The 19017-nt window shown below is 46.9% G+C and overlaps 1 protein-coding gene across 1 annotated transcript in view; it reads left to right on the forward strand.

The window, feature by feature from the left end:
* LOC144119473 (uncharacterized) overlaps positions 1–19017 on the forward strand; it is a 96472-nt gene that overhangs the window by 30286 nt on the left and 47169 nt on the right. The window contains exon 2 of the mRNA XM_077652073.1: positions 1150–1218. Within this exon, the coding sequence (XP_077508199.1) occupies positions 1150–1218 (69 nt within the window). The remainder of the gene's footprint in view (positions 1–1149; positions 1219–19017) is intronic.

Below are 19017 nucleotides of genomic sequence, written 5' to 3' on the forward strand. Positions count from 1 at the left end.
TGTGTAATTTCTCTTAAAGCAAGCTGACTTGCGACGTCACTGGTCAGGCTGGCGCGCCAATAGCTATAAAAAGCAGCCGTCTTCTGTCCTGATTCTTCAGAATCAGCATCTACGTGTGAAGCGCTGTCTAGTATGTGTGCTACTGACGTGAAGAAACAACAAGCAATACAATTTAGCTTTCGTGTTCCTCTATTGTTTTTTTTTCTATTTCAACATGTGCGCTTGCTGACATAAGCGTGAGCATCCGGAGTAGTAAAATAACATGACAAAAACAACCCGTTCATTTTACCTCGCCTCTGCCCCGAAAAAGGCATAATACGAAACTCCCTATTCGCTCCACGGGGGTGCCCACGCCACCTATTCCAAGGAATGTTCCACCAGCCAGCTGTTTCTATGGTAAATAGGACTACACAGGACGCTCTAAGAATCACAGGGGTAGATATCCCGCTTACGCCTTAATTTTCGTTTACGGACTGGCAAATTTAGGGAACACCGTGTCAGGAGAAACCGCACAGCGAAGTTTATAGCACGTGTGTACTACACATATGCAATCCCAAGCCAACGAGAAGCTGCGAGAGGCCAGCTTCGTAGCATCTGCATCGATTCTCTCTATGTTGATGAACGTACTGCGCCTCTCATAAAGCAAGTAATTTGCAAGCTCGTTGCTTTAGGCCGTTGAAACATTTTGTTACATTCCCACGCAAAGAGTCTGGTATGGGATGGCTTCAAAATGTGCAGGCGCGCGTATTTGTCTTGTCATTTCTTAATTATGGCCACTTGAAATATAGTGGGTAGTCCGTTTAACAGATGCTCGCTTTGTACCCTCACCGTCTCCTGATCCTGCATTGGTGCATAGTGCTGCACTGAAGTGAACCAGCCGCCCTGTGTTGCTGCATTCGTCTTGTTACGGCGCACAGCGAGTGGACAGACCGAGAGGACACGGCGCTGAATATTGGATGCAGAGCGCATTTTTGGTCCGGTTCAGTGCCAAAAGGCCTTCTCTGGGCTGCCTTTGTCTGGCGTCCAGCTGGCGGCACCTCGCGTGCTTCACGTCTTGTGGGCCAACTCTTCCCACAGAATCTTGTTGCCACTAATGTTTGCATCATTAACGTGAATAAATAATTCTCAGAGGCTCATTTTTTCTTTCAGACGTCCAAAATGAAATGGGTCCTGCAATCTATGAACTTTCTCGGACTTCCAGACAGCTTCTCAAAGCAGGTGAGTATACTATCCTCTCAGCCTTATAGAGTGCGGACTTGTAGCATATTATCTAAATTAACAGCAGACAGCAGTAAGCAAGCACATAAAGCGAATTCCAATGATTTATTCATAAAGCTAGAAACGTCAAAAAAGGGAGACACTGAGAACGGTGCTGACTCTCAAGAGCGTATTGCTTCTCCATGATGCCATGCAACTTTATTCAGTTTTCAGGACTGCGCATTCTATCTGCAAGTTTTGCAGAAGTGCGCTAGGTGCAAATGATAGTTCCACATTCTCCGTAGAAGGGACACTGGTGAAAGGATAAAAAATTATTGACGATTAAACCTATTTGTAAATGCGTCAAAGTATGTGCGACTGCTAGCCTTCCGGTCCCTGTGAAGCCCTGTCAGGCTACGAACTCTGTAGAGATCAAGAAGTACTTGCAACTGGGCTTGTTGGTGCATATTCGTGAAAGACATAAGAGCGCAAACTGGCAACACGGACGAGGAAGGGTACAGGACGAGCGCTACAATTTCAACAGGGCTTATTTAGGGAAGAGCGTTTATATAGCCTCTGACCTTATCCATGCTCTTAATCTCAATTTGACAAACATCTACCTTTCACAGATATGCCTCAAGAAACATCATTTCACTGTGCCGGTTGATAACGTAGGTATCACTGATGCAATTGTCACCTCGTTTATTGATATAAAAGGCTTCCACGAGCTCACGTTTGGTCTTATATCGGCGTTTCAGTGGCACTTTGCATTCAGGCAGTCGGGGCTTGCAGACTATACGTTTCTCTTTCGAGCATGCTTAGCAGTGGTCTGGAAGATGGGCTCCTTTCTTATTCAATGAATTCTTGTGCTCAAGCAGGCGCTCAATAATACACCGGCCGGTCTGTCCAACGCACACCTTCCCGCATGTAAGCGGGAACTCGTACACCACTCCTTTCTTCCAGCCAACAAGTGGCGTTCGGTGTCTGATGGCGCACTCTTGCATTTCCTTTCTCCCAATACGTGAGCACATTCCGGCTAGTTTTCGCGGCGCTGAAAATACCACGTTGACGCCGTACTTATTGGCCACCTTCTTGAGGTTATGAGAGGTATGGTGTACGTAAGGTACAACTTCCGGCCTTTCCAGCCTTTTTTCTTGAGGTCTGTTGTTTTCATTGCTGCCCTTCAGCTTTTTCAGCAAGGTCTGCGTCACGGAGAGAACCAGGGGAGCCGGGAAGCCTGCATTCTGCAACCTGGACACCTGACATGCAAAGATGGCGTGCATGGCATGGTGGCAGGACTTCTTTAGTGCGGACGCTAGGCACTGGGAAGCGATAGCCCTCTTAACGGTCTTAGAATGGTTTGAATGAAATGGCAACAAATCTTTCTTGGCGCGTGGACAGTATCGCCAGGAAACATGTGAAGGGTGAAAGGTTAGGGTGAGTTCTAAAATCTGTAATTGGTTATTACTGCTGTTTCGACCAAACGTACCTAGAACATCAGCTACTGCTTCGTCAAAACTAAAATCGCTATCTGCCAACAAGACCATGTAATCGTCTACATATCTAAAAACGTGGACTATAAAATACGTGTCAAGTGCTTCACTCAAGGAGCGGTCAATTTCAGATAAAAATATATTACAGAATACCTGGGCGACACACGAGCCAATGCAAATGCCCTTTTTTTTAGATACATTTGGTCATTGAAATCAATAAAAGTGGCCTTCAGATAAAACTCAAGTAATGACATGAAGTTGTTCACATTCAAACCAGAAGCGTTTTGAAAAGCCGTGGCTTCATTCCTATCAATGCAATCATGCACTGCAGAAAAGAGATGTCGATGCGAAACCGAGCAGAAAAGATCTTCTACATCAATGGAAAAACCAGACCTAATGTTCCTATTAGTCTGAAGGAAGGCTATCACATCATCAGAGTTATTAGTTCCAATGGGGTCTTCTATTTCCAGAGTCTTCAGGTCCTTGAGCAAAAATTGACTGATTTGCCGTTGCCAGGTATCATTTTCGCTTACTATTGTCCGGAAAGGTATTTCCGGCTTGTGAGTTTTGGCCAAGAAAAAGACCGGAAGGCAGTTCTTTTCACACTTCCTGATGGCACTAGCTAGTTTATGCAGGTGCAATTCCTCACAAAACGACACTGCACCTTTCTTCATTTGCTTCGTTTTCACTTCCACGGACCTGAAATTCTTCTTGACTGCTTCTATTGCCTTTTTGTTGTACAATCCGGACGGTATTATAACAAAACCGCTTTTTTTGTCAGCCTGCACAAGTTGCAGATCATTCGCTCTAAAAAACGAAACGACCTTCGCCGTGGGATCAGCTCGATGGCAGTGAGGGTTTGGATCTCTGAGATCCACGGCATATGCGTGTCTTTTGAAACCGAGTCCGAAAGGTAGGAAATTTTGCTATCCATTTTCTGCTTAATGTTTACGATAATCGAACGGTCGTCCTCGATTTTACGCGGCAAAGTGGTGAGCATGGTTTCTGTCTCTGCAGAAACGTTAACAGCCGGCCCCTTCATCCGTGCTGACGCGAATTTTACAAGAGTCGGCGAACCTGCATAAACGGGATTCGGAGGGAGATCAAACGTTCCGCAACCGGATTTAACGGAAGGAAATTTGCAGGTTTTGGTGTTTCGTATAACCATTACTCACAGAGTATAAAGGAACATTTTGTTAACTCAACGACATCTTACAAGTCGTGAACACAGCAAACCAACTTGCAGAACTCACCTCGGGAAACGTTGTATCCTGTATTTGTATGCTGTAGTTTTCTTTTTATTCTTCATTTATTTCTTTTTTCTTTTTTATATTTTTAATATTCCGACTCCTTCATGATCAGTATGATATACAATTTTTATGCTGTTGGATACTTTTCCACTTCTGCGGTTTTTTGCTGATGATGATGACGACAAGAAAATTTTCTTCGATGGTAAAAGCATGCAGCTTCGCTCTTTCCACCCGATGAATCACTAACTAGCCCCTGTAATTGCTCCCGAGGGGCTCCTTTGCTGCCTGCTGACCGCCGAACCCAACGCCGGTCGATGGCGACGACTAGCAGTTGAGCCTAACGAACATCTATTTTATCGGCTAGAACATTCTTCTGCAGTGTACTTTCGTGTGTTCTGCCTTTGCCTATTTCGTCCGAACCTACCGTGGCTGTGACTCTGCGCCACGAGGTGGGGAAACATGTTGCGTTTGAGTAACATCTCTGTCTAAGTAGAACGATCTTGCGGGCTAGTTGGTTCATTGCAGAAAAAAGGTTTGTACGGCGCGAATTAGACACTATAGGAGAACAGGAACAAACACGACCACACAGGCGCAGACTTCCAACTGTTTATTCGAGACCGAAAGGCAAACGCTATATAAGGTATGAACCGTAACACATAACCATCATTGTCATTCATACATGTCCTGATTAAAATCTACCACATTGACCAAATTGTTACGTTGCAGCAGGGCCGATAGACCACCACAGAGTACTCAGTCAGCATGTCCCCAGACACTAGCCATGTAAAAAAAAATGAGAAAAAGAAAAAAGTAAGGAACCTAACAATCAATCTGAGTAAAGAGGGTGAAAAATACGCGGAATGAGAATGCAGGTGATTCAACAGACAGCAACAGTAAAAACTATGAAAACGAGACAAAATTATGGTGTGACATATAGAAAAATCGGCATGAGAGCATGAAAACAACGAACAACACGTGGAAAGTGGAGATTAAAATCAGGTAAAAGAGCGGCATGAGGTATGAAAAAAGAAGCATTTTTTGTTTGTCATTGTTCTTCCTTTTGTGTGTTTCTCGAATAAACGCGCAGTTGCGAGTAAGCGCTTGTGTTTTTTGGTCTCCCTTGTCTGTTGTCCGAAGTGCGCTTTATATAATTTTTGAAAATAAAAAACCAACTAGCTCAGATGTCAATTCTGCTTCAGAAGCATGACATCGGAAAAAAAGAACAAGTGCAAAGGTGAGCATAAAATCTGATAAAACTACATTTTCGGCCTTAAGATACATACATCAAGGAACAAAATTAGGACAAATGAAACAATTATATGTGGCCTTCTAAAAACGCGATTTCACTCACTGAAAGCAAAATAGACGGAGTGCTGATACATTTTCTCCCATTTTTTACGAAGTGATAGGATTCAGCCACCTCCCTTTCCGTCTTATCTCTCGATTTAAACAAAAAGTGTTGTGCAAAACTCGCTTGCAAAGTACTTTATTCGTGCCCTTGCCCTTCCCTTTACAGTTCTTGCAATGATGTGCCAGATGACCTCCCATATTGTTCTTCACTGCCAAGTTATGTTCGCCTGCCCGTTCATTGAAACACGTACCACTCTGCCCAATGTAAAGTCTACCGCATATGAGGGTAATTTTGCGCACAGGCCACGAATCGCACTTTGTGAACTTCTTTTCGTGATTTATATAGCATTGCGGCCTGGTTCTCTTCTCTGTCGACAGCAAAGGGCAGACGCTGCTCAGCTTGATCGGTGCCGAAAATATCCTGACACCATATCAGTTCGCCATTTTTTTGATGTTGTGGGATACTCGGTGTTTGTAGGGCATCATCTGCAATGGCTTTTCCTTGTCTTTTTCATTCTTTTTACGGCCTTTAAGCTTCTGTAACAGGCTTTCACAGGCTGCGGTGATGAGGTGGAGCGGATAACCAGCTGCGTAAAAACGTTGGACTTGCTGGCTAAAGGTTTCTTCTAAATTGTGGCTGCATGATTTTTCTGACAAACAGTTGGAAGCCTGCGCCTGTATTGTCGTGTTTGTTCCTGTTCTCCTGTCGTGTCTAATTCGCGCAACACTAACCTTTTTTCTACCTCCGTCTAGCTGGCGAAAAAGTCGGCTGGAGACAAGGCAGTAGGCGAAAATGGCGAAGGCTCTAGAATTTCGGGCGGTGTTATGTAGGCCTACGCACTTATATCCATCGATGATAAGCAAATCGTCGAAAGCTATTATAAATACGAGGAGTCAGCACGAGCAAAGTAAACAGTTTACACTGATCAGCGGCTGCAGTGCCAAGGTAGCGAAAAAGTAGGCTGGAGACCAGGCAGTAGGCGAAAATGGCGTAGGCTCTAGAAATAGCGGGAAGGTGTTATGTAGGCCTACGCACCTACATCCAGCGATGATAACCAAAGCATCAAAAGGTATTATGAAGATGATCAGTCAGCACAATCAAAGTAAACATTTTACACTGATCAGCGGCTACAGTGCAAAGGTAGCGAAAAAGTAGGCTGGAGACCGGGCAGTAGGCGAAAATGGCGCAGGCTCTAGAATTTCTGGCGGTGTAATGTAAGCCTACGCACTTATATCCATCGATAATAAGCAAATCGTCGAAATCTATTATAAATACGATGAGTCAGCACGAGCAAAGTAAATACTTAACACTGATCAGAGGCTACAGTGCCAAGTTAGCGAAAAAGTAGGCTGGGGCCAGGGCAGTATTCGAAAATGGCATAGGCTCTAGAAATACCAGGATGGGGCTATGTACTCCTGCGCACCTATATCCGGCGATGACCTCCAAAGCATCGAAAGCTATTATAAAGACAAGGAGTCTGCACGAGCAAAGCGAACACTTTACAGTGCTCAGCAGCTACAGTGCCAAGGTAGCGCAAAAGTTGGCTGGAGACCTGGCAGTAGGCGAAAATTGCGTAGGCTCTAGAAATAGCGGGTGGGTATTATGCAGGGCCACGAACCTACATCCAGCGATGATAACGAAATCTTCGAAAGCTATTATGAAGATGAGCAGTCAGCACGAGCAAAGTAAACACTTTACACTGATCAGCGGCTACAGTGCCAAGGTAGCGAAAAAGTAGGCTGGATACCAAGCGAATGGCGACAATGGCGTAGGCTCAAGAAAAAGCAGGTGGGAGTTGTGTAGGCCTACGGGACTACATCCAGCCATGATGGCCAGAATTTCGAAACCTATTGTGAAGAAGTGGAGTAGGCACGAGGAAATTAAACATGTCAGACTGTATGATGGCTGACTTCAAAGCCAAGGAAAGGAAGAAGCATTCTGTAGACTATCTTGAATGAGACAATGGCATAGACTCCAGAAATCGCAGGTGGGAGTTTTGTGTAGGCCTAAGCGTCTACATCCAGCCATGATTACCAGATAATCGAACGCTGCTATCTAGACGTGGAGTTGGCATGATAAAAGAGAACACCAAACACTGTTTAATGGGCGACTTCAATGTGAAGGCAGGGAAGAAGCAGCTTTGCACGGTAGCCTTGGTGGATACCACATCGGCTGAAGAAGCAGGTATCGCACTAGCGATATCAAATAACAGCGAGGCAACGGTTATGTCCGACTCACAAGCAGCTGTACGCAATTACCTCAGAGGTCGCGTTGGCGCTTCCTCTTGGGAAAGTTTGAAAATATCTAATCCTTCCAACGTCGAGATCTTCTGGACGCTAGGGCACCTCTCAACGACGGGCAATGAGGCGGCCAACACATCTGCTCGAGCTCTCCTCCTCCGAGCATCTGGCACGCAGCCTCTCTCTGACACAGTTAACGACACCTAACCCTTACTAAGCTACGCTGAAATTACGGAGTAGTATAAGAACATAAGAAGGAAATATCCTCTTCCTCGCAAAACCCTTAGTAAATTTGAAGAGCACATAATCAGGCGACTACAAACTAATACTCATCCCAATCCCTACTTGAAGAGTAAATGGTATTCAGGCACCTACAACTCGTTCTGCTCCTCCTGTGGAGCAGTTGGCACACTCTTTATCACAGTATCGGAATGTCAAGAAAACCCAGACTTGGACAGCAATCCCGATCTGACATCACTGGTTGAGAGGGGCCGGATTATGATGGCGACCAATAGGTTTTCCTACGTAACCTACCGAGTATTTATGCTCTTAATAATTTTGACCTCCTCCTTTTTCTCCGTCCCCACTTCTCTAAACCATGTTATCCCGAGCTGAATGTTCCTTAAAAGCGCTGTCGTACTTATGTCTATTGGAATCATTTTTACCGCATGCTTCCGCACACTGGAATAGGCTTCCCAAAAGCACTGGTGAATGTAAAACGAATTCGTATTCTCTTTCTTTATTGTCACACACTGTGCCGTAGATTTATATCATACCGTTTACTTCATATCGTGTGGCTGGCATTGCGCTTCATGTGATAGTGTACCCTCTCCATTTGTGTGTTGTAATTTTGCACTGCGGTATACTGAAGACCGTTTGTTGTCGAGATGACTTATTGATGTTACGTATTTTGTTACTTTCTCGCTTTTACCAACTGTCCTTAGCTGTTTTAAGTTTTTGTCACCAGTTCATTTTCCTCCAATTGTTCCCCTGCAATAAATCTCTTGTGGTGATGTAGGTACTTGTATAAATAAAATAAAATAAAAAATTCAAAGCCAAAGCAGGGAAGAAGCACACTAGAGACACACTAGTAGGCGAAAATGGCATAGGCTCTTGAAATAGCAGGTGGGAGTTATGTAAGAATACGCGAATATATCCAGCCATAATGACCACATGATCGAAAGCTGCTATGAAGTTGTGGAGTCGGCACGAGGAAATTAATAACGTATTACGCTGTACTGGCGGGTGACTTCAGTGCCGAAGTATTGAAGACACACGCTGGAGACCAACTAGTAGGCAACAATGAAATAGGTTGTAGACATAGCTGGTGGGAGTCATGTAGGCCTAGCGCCTATATCCAACTACGATGACCGGATGGTCAAAAGCTATTATGAAGATGTGGAGTCGGCACGACCAAAGTAAACACTTAACACTGTATGATGGGCTACTTCGAAGCCAAGGTACGGAAGAAGCGGGCTGGATGCCATCTAGCAGGCGACAATGGCATAGGCTATTGAAATAAGAGGTGGGAGTTATGTAGGCCTACGCAGATACATCCAGCCAGACCATTTGAAGCTTCTATGAAGATGTGGATTTGGCAGGATGAAATTAAAACATATTATGCTGTACTGATGGGTGACTTCAATGCCAAAGTATTGAAGACGCAGGCTGGAGACCAACTAGCAGGCGACAATGGCATTGGCTGTAGAAATAATAGGCGGGAGTTATGTAGGCCTACGTACCTATATCCAACCAGGATAACGAGACCGTCTAAAGCTATTATGAAGATGTGGAGTCAGCACGACCAAAGCAAACATTTCACACTGTATGATGGGCGACTTCAAAGCCAAGGTAGGGAAGATGCAGGCCAGAGACCAAGCAGTAGGTGACAATGGCATAGGCTCTTGAAATAAGGGGTGGGAGTTTTGTCGGCCTACGCGACTACAGCTAGCCATGATGACCAGATTTTCGAAAGCGATTATGACGACGTGGAATCGGCACGAGCAAATTAAAAATTCATAACGCTATACGGATGCGCGTCTTCAAAGCGGAGGTGGGGCAGAAGTAGACTGGAGACCAAGTAGTAGGCAACAATCGCATAGGCTGTAGAAATAGAAGGTGGGAGTTATGTGCGCGCCTACGCAGCAACATCTAGCCTTGATAAGCAAATCGTCGAAAGCAATTATGAAGATGAGCACTTAGCACGAGCAAAGTACACAATTTACACTGATCAGCGGCTACAGTGCCAAGGTAGCGATAAAGTAGGGTGGAGACCAGGCAGTAGGCGAAAATGGCGTAGGCTCTACAAATAGCGGGCGGGTGTTATTTAGGCCTACGCACCTATATCCAGCGATGACGTCCAAATTATGAGCCAGCACGAGCAAAGTAAACACTTTACATTGATCAGCGGCTACAGTCTCAAGGTAAAGAAAAAGTAGGCTGGAGACCAAGCAAAAGGCGATAATGGCGTAGGCTCAAGAAAAAGCAGGCGGGAGTTGTGTAGGCCTACGCGACTACATCCAGCCATGATGACCAGATTTGCGAAAGCTATTGTGAAGAAGTGGAGTCGGCACGAGGAAAGTAAACATGTCCGACTGTATGATGGGCGACTTCAAAGCCAAGGAAAGGAAGAAGCAATCTGGAGACCATTTTGAATGCGACAATGGCATAGACTCCAGAAATCGCAGGTGGGAGGTGTGTGTAGGCCTACGGGTCTACATCAAGCCTTGATTACCAGATCATTGAAAGTTGCTATATAGACGTGGAGTCGGCATGAGAAAAGTAAACACCATACACTGTATGATGGGCGACTTCAATGCGAAGGTAGGGAAGAAGCAGGCTGGAAACCAACTTGTAGGTGACAATGGCATAGGCTCCTGAAAAGCAGGTTGGAAGTTTGTAGGCCTGCCCTCCTACATGCAGCCTTGATTAGTCCATTTTTTAAAGCTTTTGTGAAGACGTGCTTTTGGCACGAGCAAATAAACAACACACTACGCTGTACTGATTGGCGACTTCAAAGCCAAAGTAGGGAAGAATCAGACTGTAAACCAAGTTGTAGGCAACAATGGCATAAGCTCTTGAAATAGCTGGTGGTAGTTATGTAGGCCTACATAGCTACATCGAACCTTGATGCCCAGATCGTGAAAAGCTGCTATGAAGATGTGGAGTCAGTACGAAAAAATAAAGACACACTATGCTGTGCTGGTGGGCGACTTAAGAGCCAAGGTATTAGTGGAGTTAGCAGAGCGAAATAATGTATGCATCAAGAATACCTGAACGAGAGAACAGTGAATGGACGCGGTGGAGCCGAATGGTGAGAATAAAAATGTAATTGACTTCATACTTTGCGCTCACCATCGCATCGTGCAGGCTGTGGAGGTCCTCGAGAAAGGTGCTTTGTAGGACTACAGAATGGTGAGGTCTCGAATTAGCAGAGACCTGAAGAGGGAAAGGAAGAAACTGGTGAAGCGGGAGCCCATTAACGAGTTAGATGTGAGAGGTAGAGCAGAGGAATTCAGGATATCCTTGCAGAACAGATGTTCGGCTTTAGCTGAGGACAACGACCTAATTTCTGCACCAGTGAACGATAATTTGACGCTTATAATTACGCAATACAGAATAGATTTATGCGGTAGGTTGGTTCGAAAGAATACTGGCCAGCTATATGAGCAGAAGAAAGACCTTAATAAGAAACCCCAGAGCATGAAGGCTTCTAACCGCACAGGCAGAAGAGAACAGCAGAGTTATTAAAGTTAATCGATAATAAATGTCGCCGCCATAAGGAACTTTAATGTCGAGAGTTTCGTGTATGATATAAATAACGAGGTAAACGAGGTGTGTTGCTGAACTAATTGGTTTTTTTCAGACATCATGGATTCGCAGATCTTGCAGGCTACGATACAACGGGGACACACTTGCGGTTGCGTCCTTTGTGTCCTCGTCTCCAAGCACTGCGAGTACATGATGTCTAACAGAGGCAGCCTACAGGCTGTGAAAATGAAAGTAGGCATAAGGTGAAGCCAGGATTAATCGCTACGCGAAAATGAAGGCCATATTATCAGGAATATGAATACAATATTAATTTCGAAGAGCAAAAAGGCTGGGAAAAGATCGCAGGACCAGGAGAAGACACACTCTGACACACGAAGACGCTATTCTCCTGGTCCTGTTCTTTTTCGCGGCTCTTTATAGCTTGAACATTTACCAACTTGCCTAGCAATTCACGCCTTTGAAACGTTAATGTACCCAGAGAGTTATGTAAAAATATATTCTCCCCAATGCAATCGGGATGTTAATGAGAGAGGCAGTAGCCCACACAGCAATGGGACATGCAGCCTGTAGCGAAAGAGAAACTAAAGAAATCTTTTGTAGCAATGAAAAGGGACAAGCAGCTGGTTAGGATCAGGTCACAGCATATTCAGAGCTGGACAAAGCGGAGATAGTGCGAGAAAAACTTGCCACCTTCTATACACAATGCCTTGTGACCTCACTTGTACCAGTTTCTTGGAAGAACGCTGACATCATATTAATCCATAAGCCGCCGCGGTGGCTGAGTGGTTACGGCGCTCGGCTGCTGGCCCAAAAGACGCAGGTTCGATCCCGGCCGCGGTGGTCGAATTTCAATGGAGACGAAATTCTAGAGGCCCGTGTACTGTGCGATGTCAGTGCAAGTTAAAGAACCCCAGGTGGTCGAAATTCCTGGAGCCCTTCACTTCGGCGTCTCTCATAGCCTGAGTCGCTTTGGGACGTTAAACCCCCATAAACCAAACCCAAATCATATTAATCCATAAGAAAGGAGATGCCAATGACTTGAAAATTACATACCGATGAACTTACTGCACGTTGCTTATAAGGTATTTACTAAGGTAATAGCTAGTCAAGTCAGGACAACCTTAGTCTTCAATGCTTTCATACTTTTCTTCTATTGATCTGAGATCAGGCTACTGGCAAATCCCCATGCACACAGCAGATAAAAAAACGGCCTTCATAACACTAGACGGTCCTTATGAATTTAAAGTTATGCCTTTTGGATTATGTAATGCGTTCGAGCGGTTCATGGATACAATCCTGTGTGGACTGAAGTGGCAAATTTGTTTATGGCATTTGGACGATGTTGTAATATTTTGCAAAACATTAAGTGAGCACAACAGCCTTCTGGATATCGTGCTTGATTGCATGGAAGGAGATGGTCTTGTCCTGAATTCAAGGAAATGTCATTTTGAGAACCGTGAAACAATTGTTCTTGATCACTTAGTTGATAAAGAAGTTGTTCGACCAGATACCAAGAAAATTGAAGCTGACAAAAATTTTACGGTTCTCTAATCAATAAAAGAGCTGCAGGGCTTTTTAGGCCTCTGCTCGTACTTTCGACGCTTTATACCAAGGTTTGCGGACATCGCTTACCCACTCACTTGTCTGCGGTATAAAGATGCACCAATCAATTGGACCAGCGAGTCTGACGCAGCTTTCCGTCATCTGAACTTTCTTCTGACCTCGGGCCCCATCCTACGCCATTTCTGCCCATCAGCACCGAATAAAGCACGCACTGATGCAAGTAGTATCGGTGTCGGAGCTGTACTTATACAAGGCCATGGCCCCGATCAGCACGTGGTAGCATATGTCAGCCGCTCGATGAGGAAGCGCGAAAGGAATTAAACGCTCACCGAGCAAGAATGCCTCGCCGTTGTTTTCGCTTTGCAGCGCTTCCGCTCCTATCTGTACAAAAATGCTTTCACCGTCGTGACCGACCACTATTTGCTTTGCTGGCTAGTGAGTCTTCGTGAGCCCTGTGAACGGCTCGCTCGATGGGCTTTGCGCCTAAAAGATTGTAATTTCACTTTGGCGCATAGAAGCGGCCATAAACACTGAGATGCTTATTTGCTTTCGCGTTTGCCGCTTGAAACGATTCATGACGACGCAGACAACTTATATGTATACTTTGCTTAACTTTCAGAAGCCTTCCCCGATGTTCGAGCTTTCCGAACTGAGACAACGTAAAGACCCAACATAAACCTCTTTGTTTCATGCCGCCAAAGATTCCCGAAAAAACACTTTTTGCATTCGCGAAGCACAGCTTTATAAGAAGAATTTCGCTTCTGGGGGAGCGCGCATGCTTCTTGGCGTGCCAAAAAGCCTACGCATTACAGTTCTTGAAATGATGCACGACGACGCCACGTCTAGGCACTCGGGAGTGGCCCGAACACTCCACCGCACACAACGATTTTACTGGCCTAAGATGCGTTCAACTATCCATCGCAATATAGCCAGCTGTGCGCAATGCCAGCGTTTTAAGATGCCGACTTCAAGTCCACCGGGAAAACTGTGGCCAGTAACTCCTCCAACAGCACCGTTTGAGCAAGTTGGCATTGACTTTCTTGTACCTTTCGCGTGGTCCTCCAAATGATCGAAACTTGTGTGCGTAGATTACCTAACCCGTTAATGTGAGACAGCCGCGATACCAGCCGCTACTGCGTCTGAAGTATCTAATTTGCTGCTTCGATTCATCATTCTTCGCCACGTTCCTCCTGCAGTTCTCATTAGTGACAGTGGACGCCAATTCACAGCGGACGTTGTCGAAGAACTTCTCCGCCTCAATGCGCGCAGTTTTCGCCACTCGACGCCATATGATCCCCAAACGAATGGCGTGGTAGAACGTACTAATCGGAAGCTCACCACCATGCTGGCTATGTACGTCGCTGCAGACCTGCGATGGCGTCCTCCCGTTAATTACTCATGCATGCAACACAGCGCAACTTGAGACAACTGGCTACAGCCCCTTCTGCCTGCTCTATGCTCGCTCGCGTGGCTGTGGCCTCGACACCATACTGCCATTTTTCATTCATGATGACCCTTCTCTAGCTACCACATTCTGCAGAGCTGTAGAAGCTCACTAGCTTGCCCGCGTTTGAATTTTATCTACGCAAGAGTGTCCCAAAAACCGCTACGACGCCCGACACCAACAAGTTTCTTATGTTCCTGGTGACACTGTGTGGTCGTGGACACCTCTACGCAAGCGTGGTCTACTGTAATATATATATATATAGCAACTGCACAGATTCCATAGTATTCCACAGAGTCAGCACTAAAATTGGACTATGAAAGGGCGTCAGGAAAGAAGACAAGATCCCGCCGATGCTATTCACCGCCTGTTTACAGGAGGTATTCCGATGCCTGAACTGGGAATAGTTGGGGCAAGAGTGAATGGAGAATACCTTGGAAGTTGGTAGCGAGGCGCTGGAGGTGGTAATTAGGGCAGGTAGTGAATGCTAAAAAGTTTGCTGGGATCAGGTGGTCGCAGTTCACACCAGACAGGGTTAATTAGAGAGAAATGGGAGAGGCTTTTGTCATGCTGTGGGCATAGCAGTATCCTGTCAGTTTTCACCTAGTGATAAAACTTGAAGGGTAACAAAAATAAATAAATACAGGACCAAGGATCGAGGAGGTGTTGTCAGATTGAATCCCATGGAGACGAAAAGGTAAACCGCTCGTGGTCTGAATTTATCTTTTGTTACGGCGTCGTCCCCTTTATAGCCCATGTGTCGCTTGGGGACGGTCAAACGCACAATCCAATAGCGGCACCGATTAGTGGTGACGAAATTAAAAGGGCAATATTTGATGACAGGCGGAGAGCAGAGTGCGTCAGCAAACGATCAAGAGTTGAGGACCGGAGAACAGTGGAGTAGGGTGCAAGAAAAGGTAAGTGCAGCAGAGGTCAGGTGTCGGCTGAGATCGGAAGCTGGCACAGGGAAGGGTTAATCGGAGGTGAGTGGGAGACGTCAGTGGGAGTTTGAAGATGGTGATGATGATGATGCTGGTTGAGGGATGTTCCTGGTTGCTATGAGCGATTTTTCCGCGCTGTGCATAGCAAAAGATCGCCGCCAGGTGGTTAGCGCAAGAGGATAAGGAAAGCAACGTGTTACCCGCCATGGTGGCTCAGTGGTTAGAGCGCTCGGCCACTAAGTCGCGGTTCCCGGATTCGAACCCGTCTGCGGCGGCTGCATTTCGATGAGGGCGAAATGCAAAGGCGCCCGTTAAAGTGGGTGCACGTTAAAGAACTCCAGGTGGTCGAAATTATGTTTCTACCACCAAGTGCCAAACTCACTGTTATATTAATATACATATGCATCGTTCGTCATTGCTGATGGGTGACTGGAGCTAAATCAAGCCGCATTAAAGCTGTTTTATCATCAGTCTCTTTTTTTCGCAGTACATGGTATGCGAGAATAAAAGCTGATTGATTAAATGACTGACTGATACATGGGGTGAGACAATATCAAAACAAAATCAATATTGTCACGAGGGGGTGACGGGAACTCCGCCGGGGTCACGTAGCACCGACTGGGGTCCGGTCTTGAGGAAGGCACAGAGCAGCTCGTAAGAGAATACTTTAATAGGCTGGCTTACGCCCACTAAGAACAGCTCTGAAAACTCAGCGGCGGCGATAGCAGCGAACGTGCTCGGCGGTCGTCGACTAACAGAATGCCCACTGCTCTTAGCCGTGCTCGATTTTAAAGGCGGCAAGGAAAGTTCCAGAACATAGTAGGCACACTTGCGCGAGGCTAGGAAAAATAGAGATAACTCTGGTCGCGTCTCGCGTCCCAGAAAATTGATAATGCGGCGTGCCTGCCGCGATAAGAAGATCAGACAAAAAACAAGCTTCGCGGCATTACTCCCCCCTTAAAGAAGCATCGACCCGATTTTTAAAAACAGGGATAACGGACATAAAGATACAGAGCATACAAAATAAATACTCATAATGTAAACACAAAGAGTCATTAGCGCGAATAGTAAGGCTTCAGACGGGCGACGTGGACAACTTCTGAGCGTGTGCGGTGTCTCTGGGATGCTGTAACTCCGTCAGGGACGACTTCATAGTCCAGATTACCCAGTGTGCGAAGAATCCTGTACGGGCCGAAATAGCGGCGCAGAAGTTTTGCACTCAGTCCGCGGCGGCGAATCGGCGTCCAAACCCAAACTCTATCGCCTGGCTTGTATTGCACTGCGCGTCTTCGAAGATTGTAGCGTCGGGCGTCGGTGCGCTGCCGGTCTTGTATTCTCTCACGGGCAAGTCGTCGAGCTTGTTCTGCGCGCTGCAGGTAGGCGGCGACGTCGAGGTTACTTTCGTCGGTAACGTCGGGCAGCATGGCGTCGAGTGTGGTCGTGGCCTCCCTCCCGTGGACGAGACTAAATGGTGTCATTTGGGTGGTCTCTTGCACAGCGGTGTTGTAGGCGAACACCACATAGGGAAGAATGACGTCCCATGTATTGTGTTCTGCGTCTACGTACATAGAAAGCATATCGGCGATGGTCTTGTTGAGGCGTTCTGTAAGCCCGTTTGTCTGCGGATGGTACGCAGTTGTTCTCCGGTGACTTGTATGGCTGTGCTGCAGAATGGCCTGGGTTAGCTCCGCCGTGAACGCTGTCCCCCTGTCTGTTATCAGTATTTCGGGGGCGCCGTGTCGTAAAAGAATGGATTCGACGAAGAATTTGGCGACTTCTGCTGCTGTGCCGTTCGGGAGGGCCTTTGCTTCGGCGTACCTAGTGAGATAATCGGTCGCCACAATAATCCACTTGTTGCCTGTCGTTGATGTTGGGAAGGGGCCAAGCAGGTCCATGCCGACCTCCTGGAAAGGTCTTGATGGCGGTCGCATCGGCTGCAGGAACCCTGCTGGTCTTTTCGGTGGCGTTTTCCGGCGTTGGCATTCACGACAACTCTTAACGTAGTGCGCGACGTCGGAGGATAGACGAGGCCAGTAATATCTCTCTTGGATTCGGCGGAGGGTGCGAGTAAACCCGAGGTGGCCAGCCATTGGTTCGTCATGCGAAGCCTGCAGAATTTCCTCCCGAAGGCTCTTCGGGACGACGAGAAGGTAGGCGGCCTTGTTCGGTGAGAAATTCTTCTTCACGACGATTCCCTGTTGCAGACAGTAGGACGATAGTCCACGCCTGAAGAGGGCAGGAGGTGAAGGAGACTTCCCCTCAAGATATTCGTGCAGGCGCTGTAGGTCAGGATCAGATTGCTGCTGTCGTGCGAAGTCGCTGGAACTTAGCAGTCCAAGGAAAGCGTCGTCGTCATTGTCGTTTGGCGGCGTGTCGACAGGGGCTCGTGACAGGCAGTCAGCGTCGGAGTGCTTTCGCCCAGACTTGTAGACCACCGTGACGTCGAATTCTTGGAGGCGATAGCTCCATCGAGCGAGACGGCCAGAGGGGTCCTTCAAGTTAGCCAGCCAGCACAATGCATGGTGGTCGCTCACAACCTTGAACGGGCGTCCATACAAGTAGGGATGGAACTTCGATGTAGCCCAGACGATCGCAAGGCACTCCTTTTCAGAGGTCGAATAGTTCGCTTCTGCTTTCGAAAATTAACGACTTGCATATGCTATTACTTTTTCGACTCCTTCGTTTTTCTGTACGAGCACGGCACCTAGACCAAAGCTGCTTGCGTCGGTATGGATTTCTGTCTCGGCGTTTTCGTCAAAGTGCCCTAGCACCGGTGGAGACTGCAGGAGACGCTGAAGTTCGTTGAAGGCTTCCGCTTGTGCCGAATTCCATGTGAATGGTACGTCTGCCTTGGAGAGCTTGGTCAGAGGTTCCGCGACGCGCGAAAAATTCCTCACAAAGCGTCTGTAATAAGCACACAATCCCAGAAATCTGCGGACCGCCTTCTTGTCATGAGGCTGCGGGAAATTGGCAATGGCGGCTGTCTTCTGCGGGTCGGACGCACGCCATCCTTGCTGATGATGTGGCCGAGAAACAATATTTCGTGGTAGGCAAACCGGCACTTTTCAGGCTTCAGGGTAAGTCCGGATAACTTGATTGCGTCGAGTACTGCCTTCAGCCTCCGGAGGTGTTCCTCGAAGCTCGCTGCGAAGACTACAACGTCATCTAGATAGACGAGACAGGTTTGCCACTTGAGGCTTGCCAACACTGTGTCCATTACCCTTTGGAAAGTTGCGGGTGCGGAGCAAAGCCCAAATGGCACGACTTTGAACTCGTACAGTCCGTCCGGTGTGATGAAGGCAGTCTTTTCCCGGTCTCTTTCGTCGACTTCAATCTGCCAATATCCACTCTTGAGATCCATCGACGAGAAATACTTGGCGTGGCAGAGCCTGTCCAGAGTGTCGTCGATCCTCGGGAGGGGGTAGACTTCTTTTTTCGTAATCTTGTTCAGTCGCCGATAATCGACGCAGAATCGAAGAGTACCGTCTTTCTTTCTCACTAGAACGACCGGTGCCGCCCATGGGATCTTCGAAGGTTGGATGACGTCGTCGCGAAGCATTTCCTCTACTTGGTCCCGGATGGCCTGTCGTTCTCGCGGCGACACACGGTAAGGGCTTTGACGGAGAGGTCTGGTGTGTTCGTCGGTTATAATTCGATGTTTGGCTATCGTCGTTTGTCGCACCTTTGATGACGAGGCGAAACATTCGCTGTAACTTTGAAGAAGAAGGGTGATTTTCTCTTGTCGGTCCCGGGGTAATGCTGGGTTG

The sequence above is a fragment of the Amblyomma americanum genome, chromosome 2, assembly GCF_052857255.1.
Source record: "Amblyomma americanum isolate KBUSLIRL-KWMA chromosome 2, ASM5285725v1, whole genome shotgun sequence".
Lineage (NCBI taxonomy): Eukaryota > Metazoa > Arthropoda > Arachnida > Ixodida > Ixodidae > Amblyomma > Amblyomma americanum.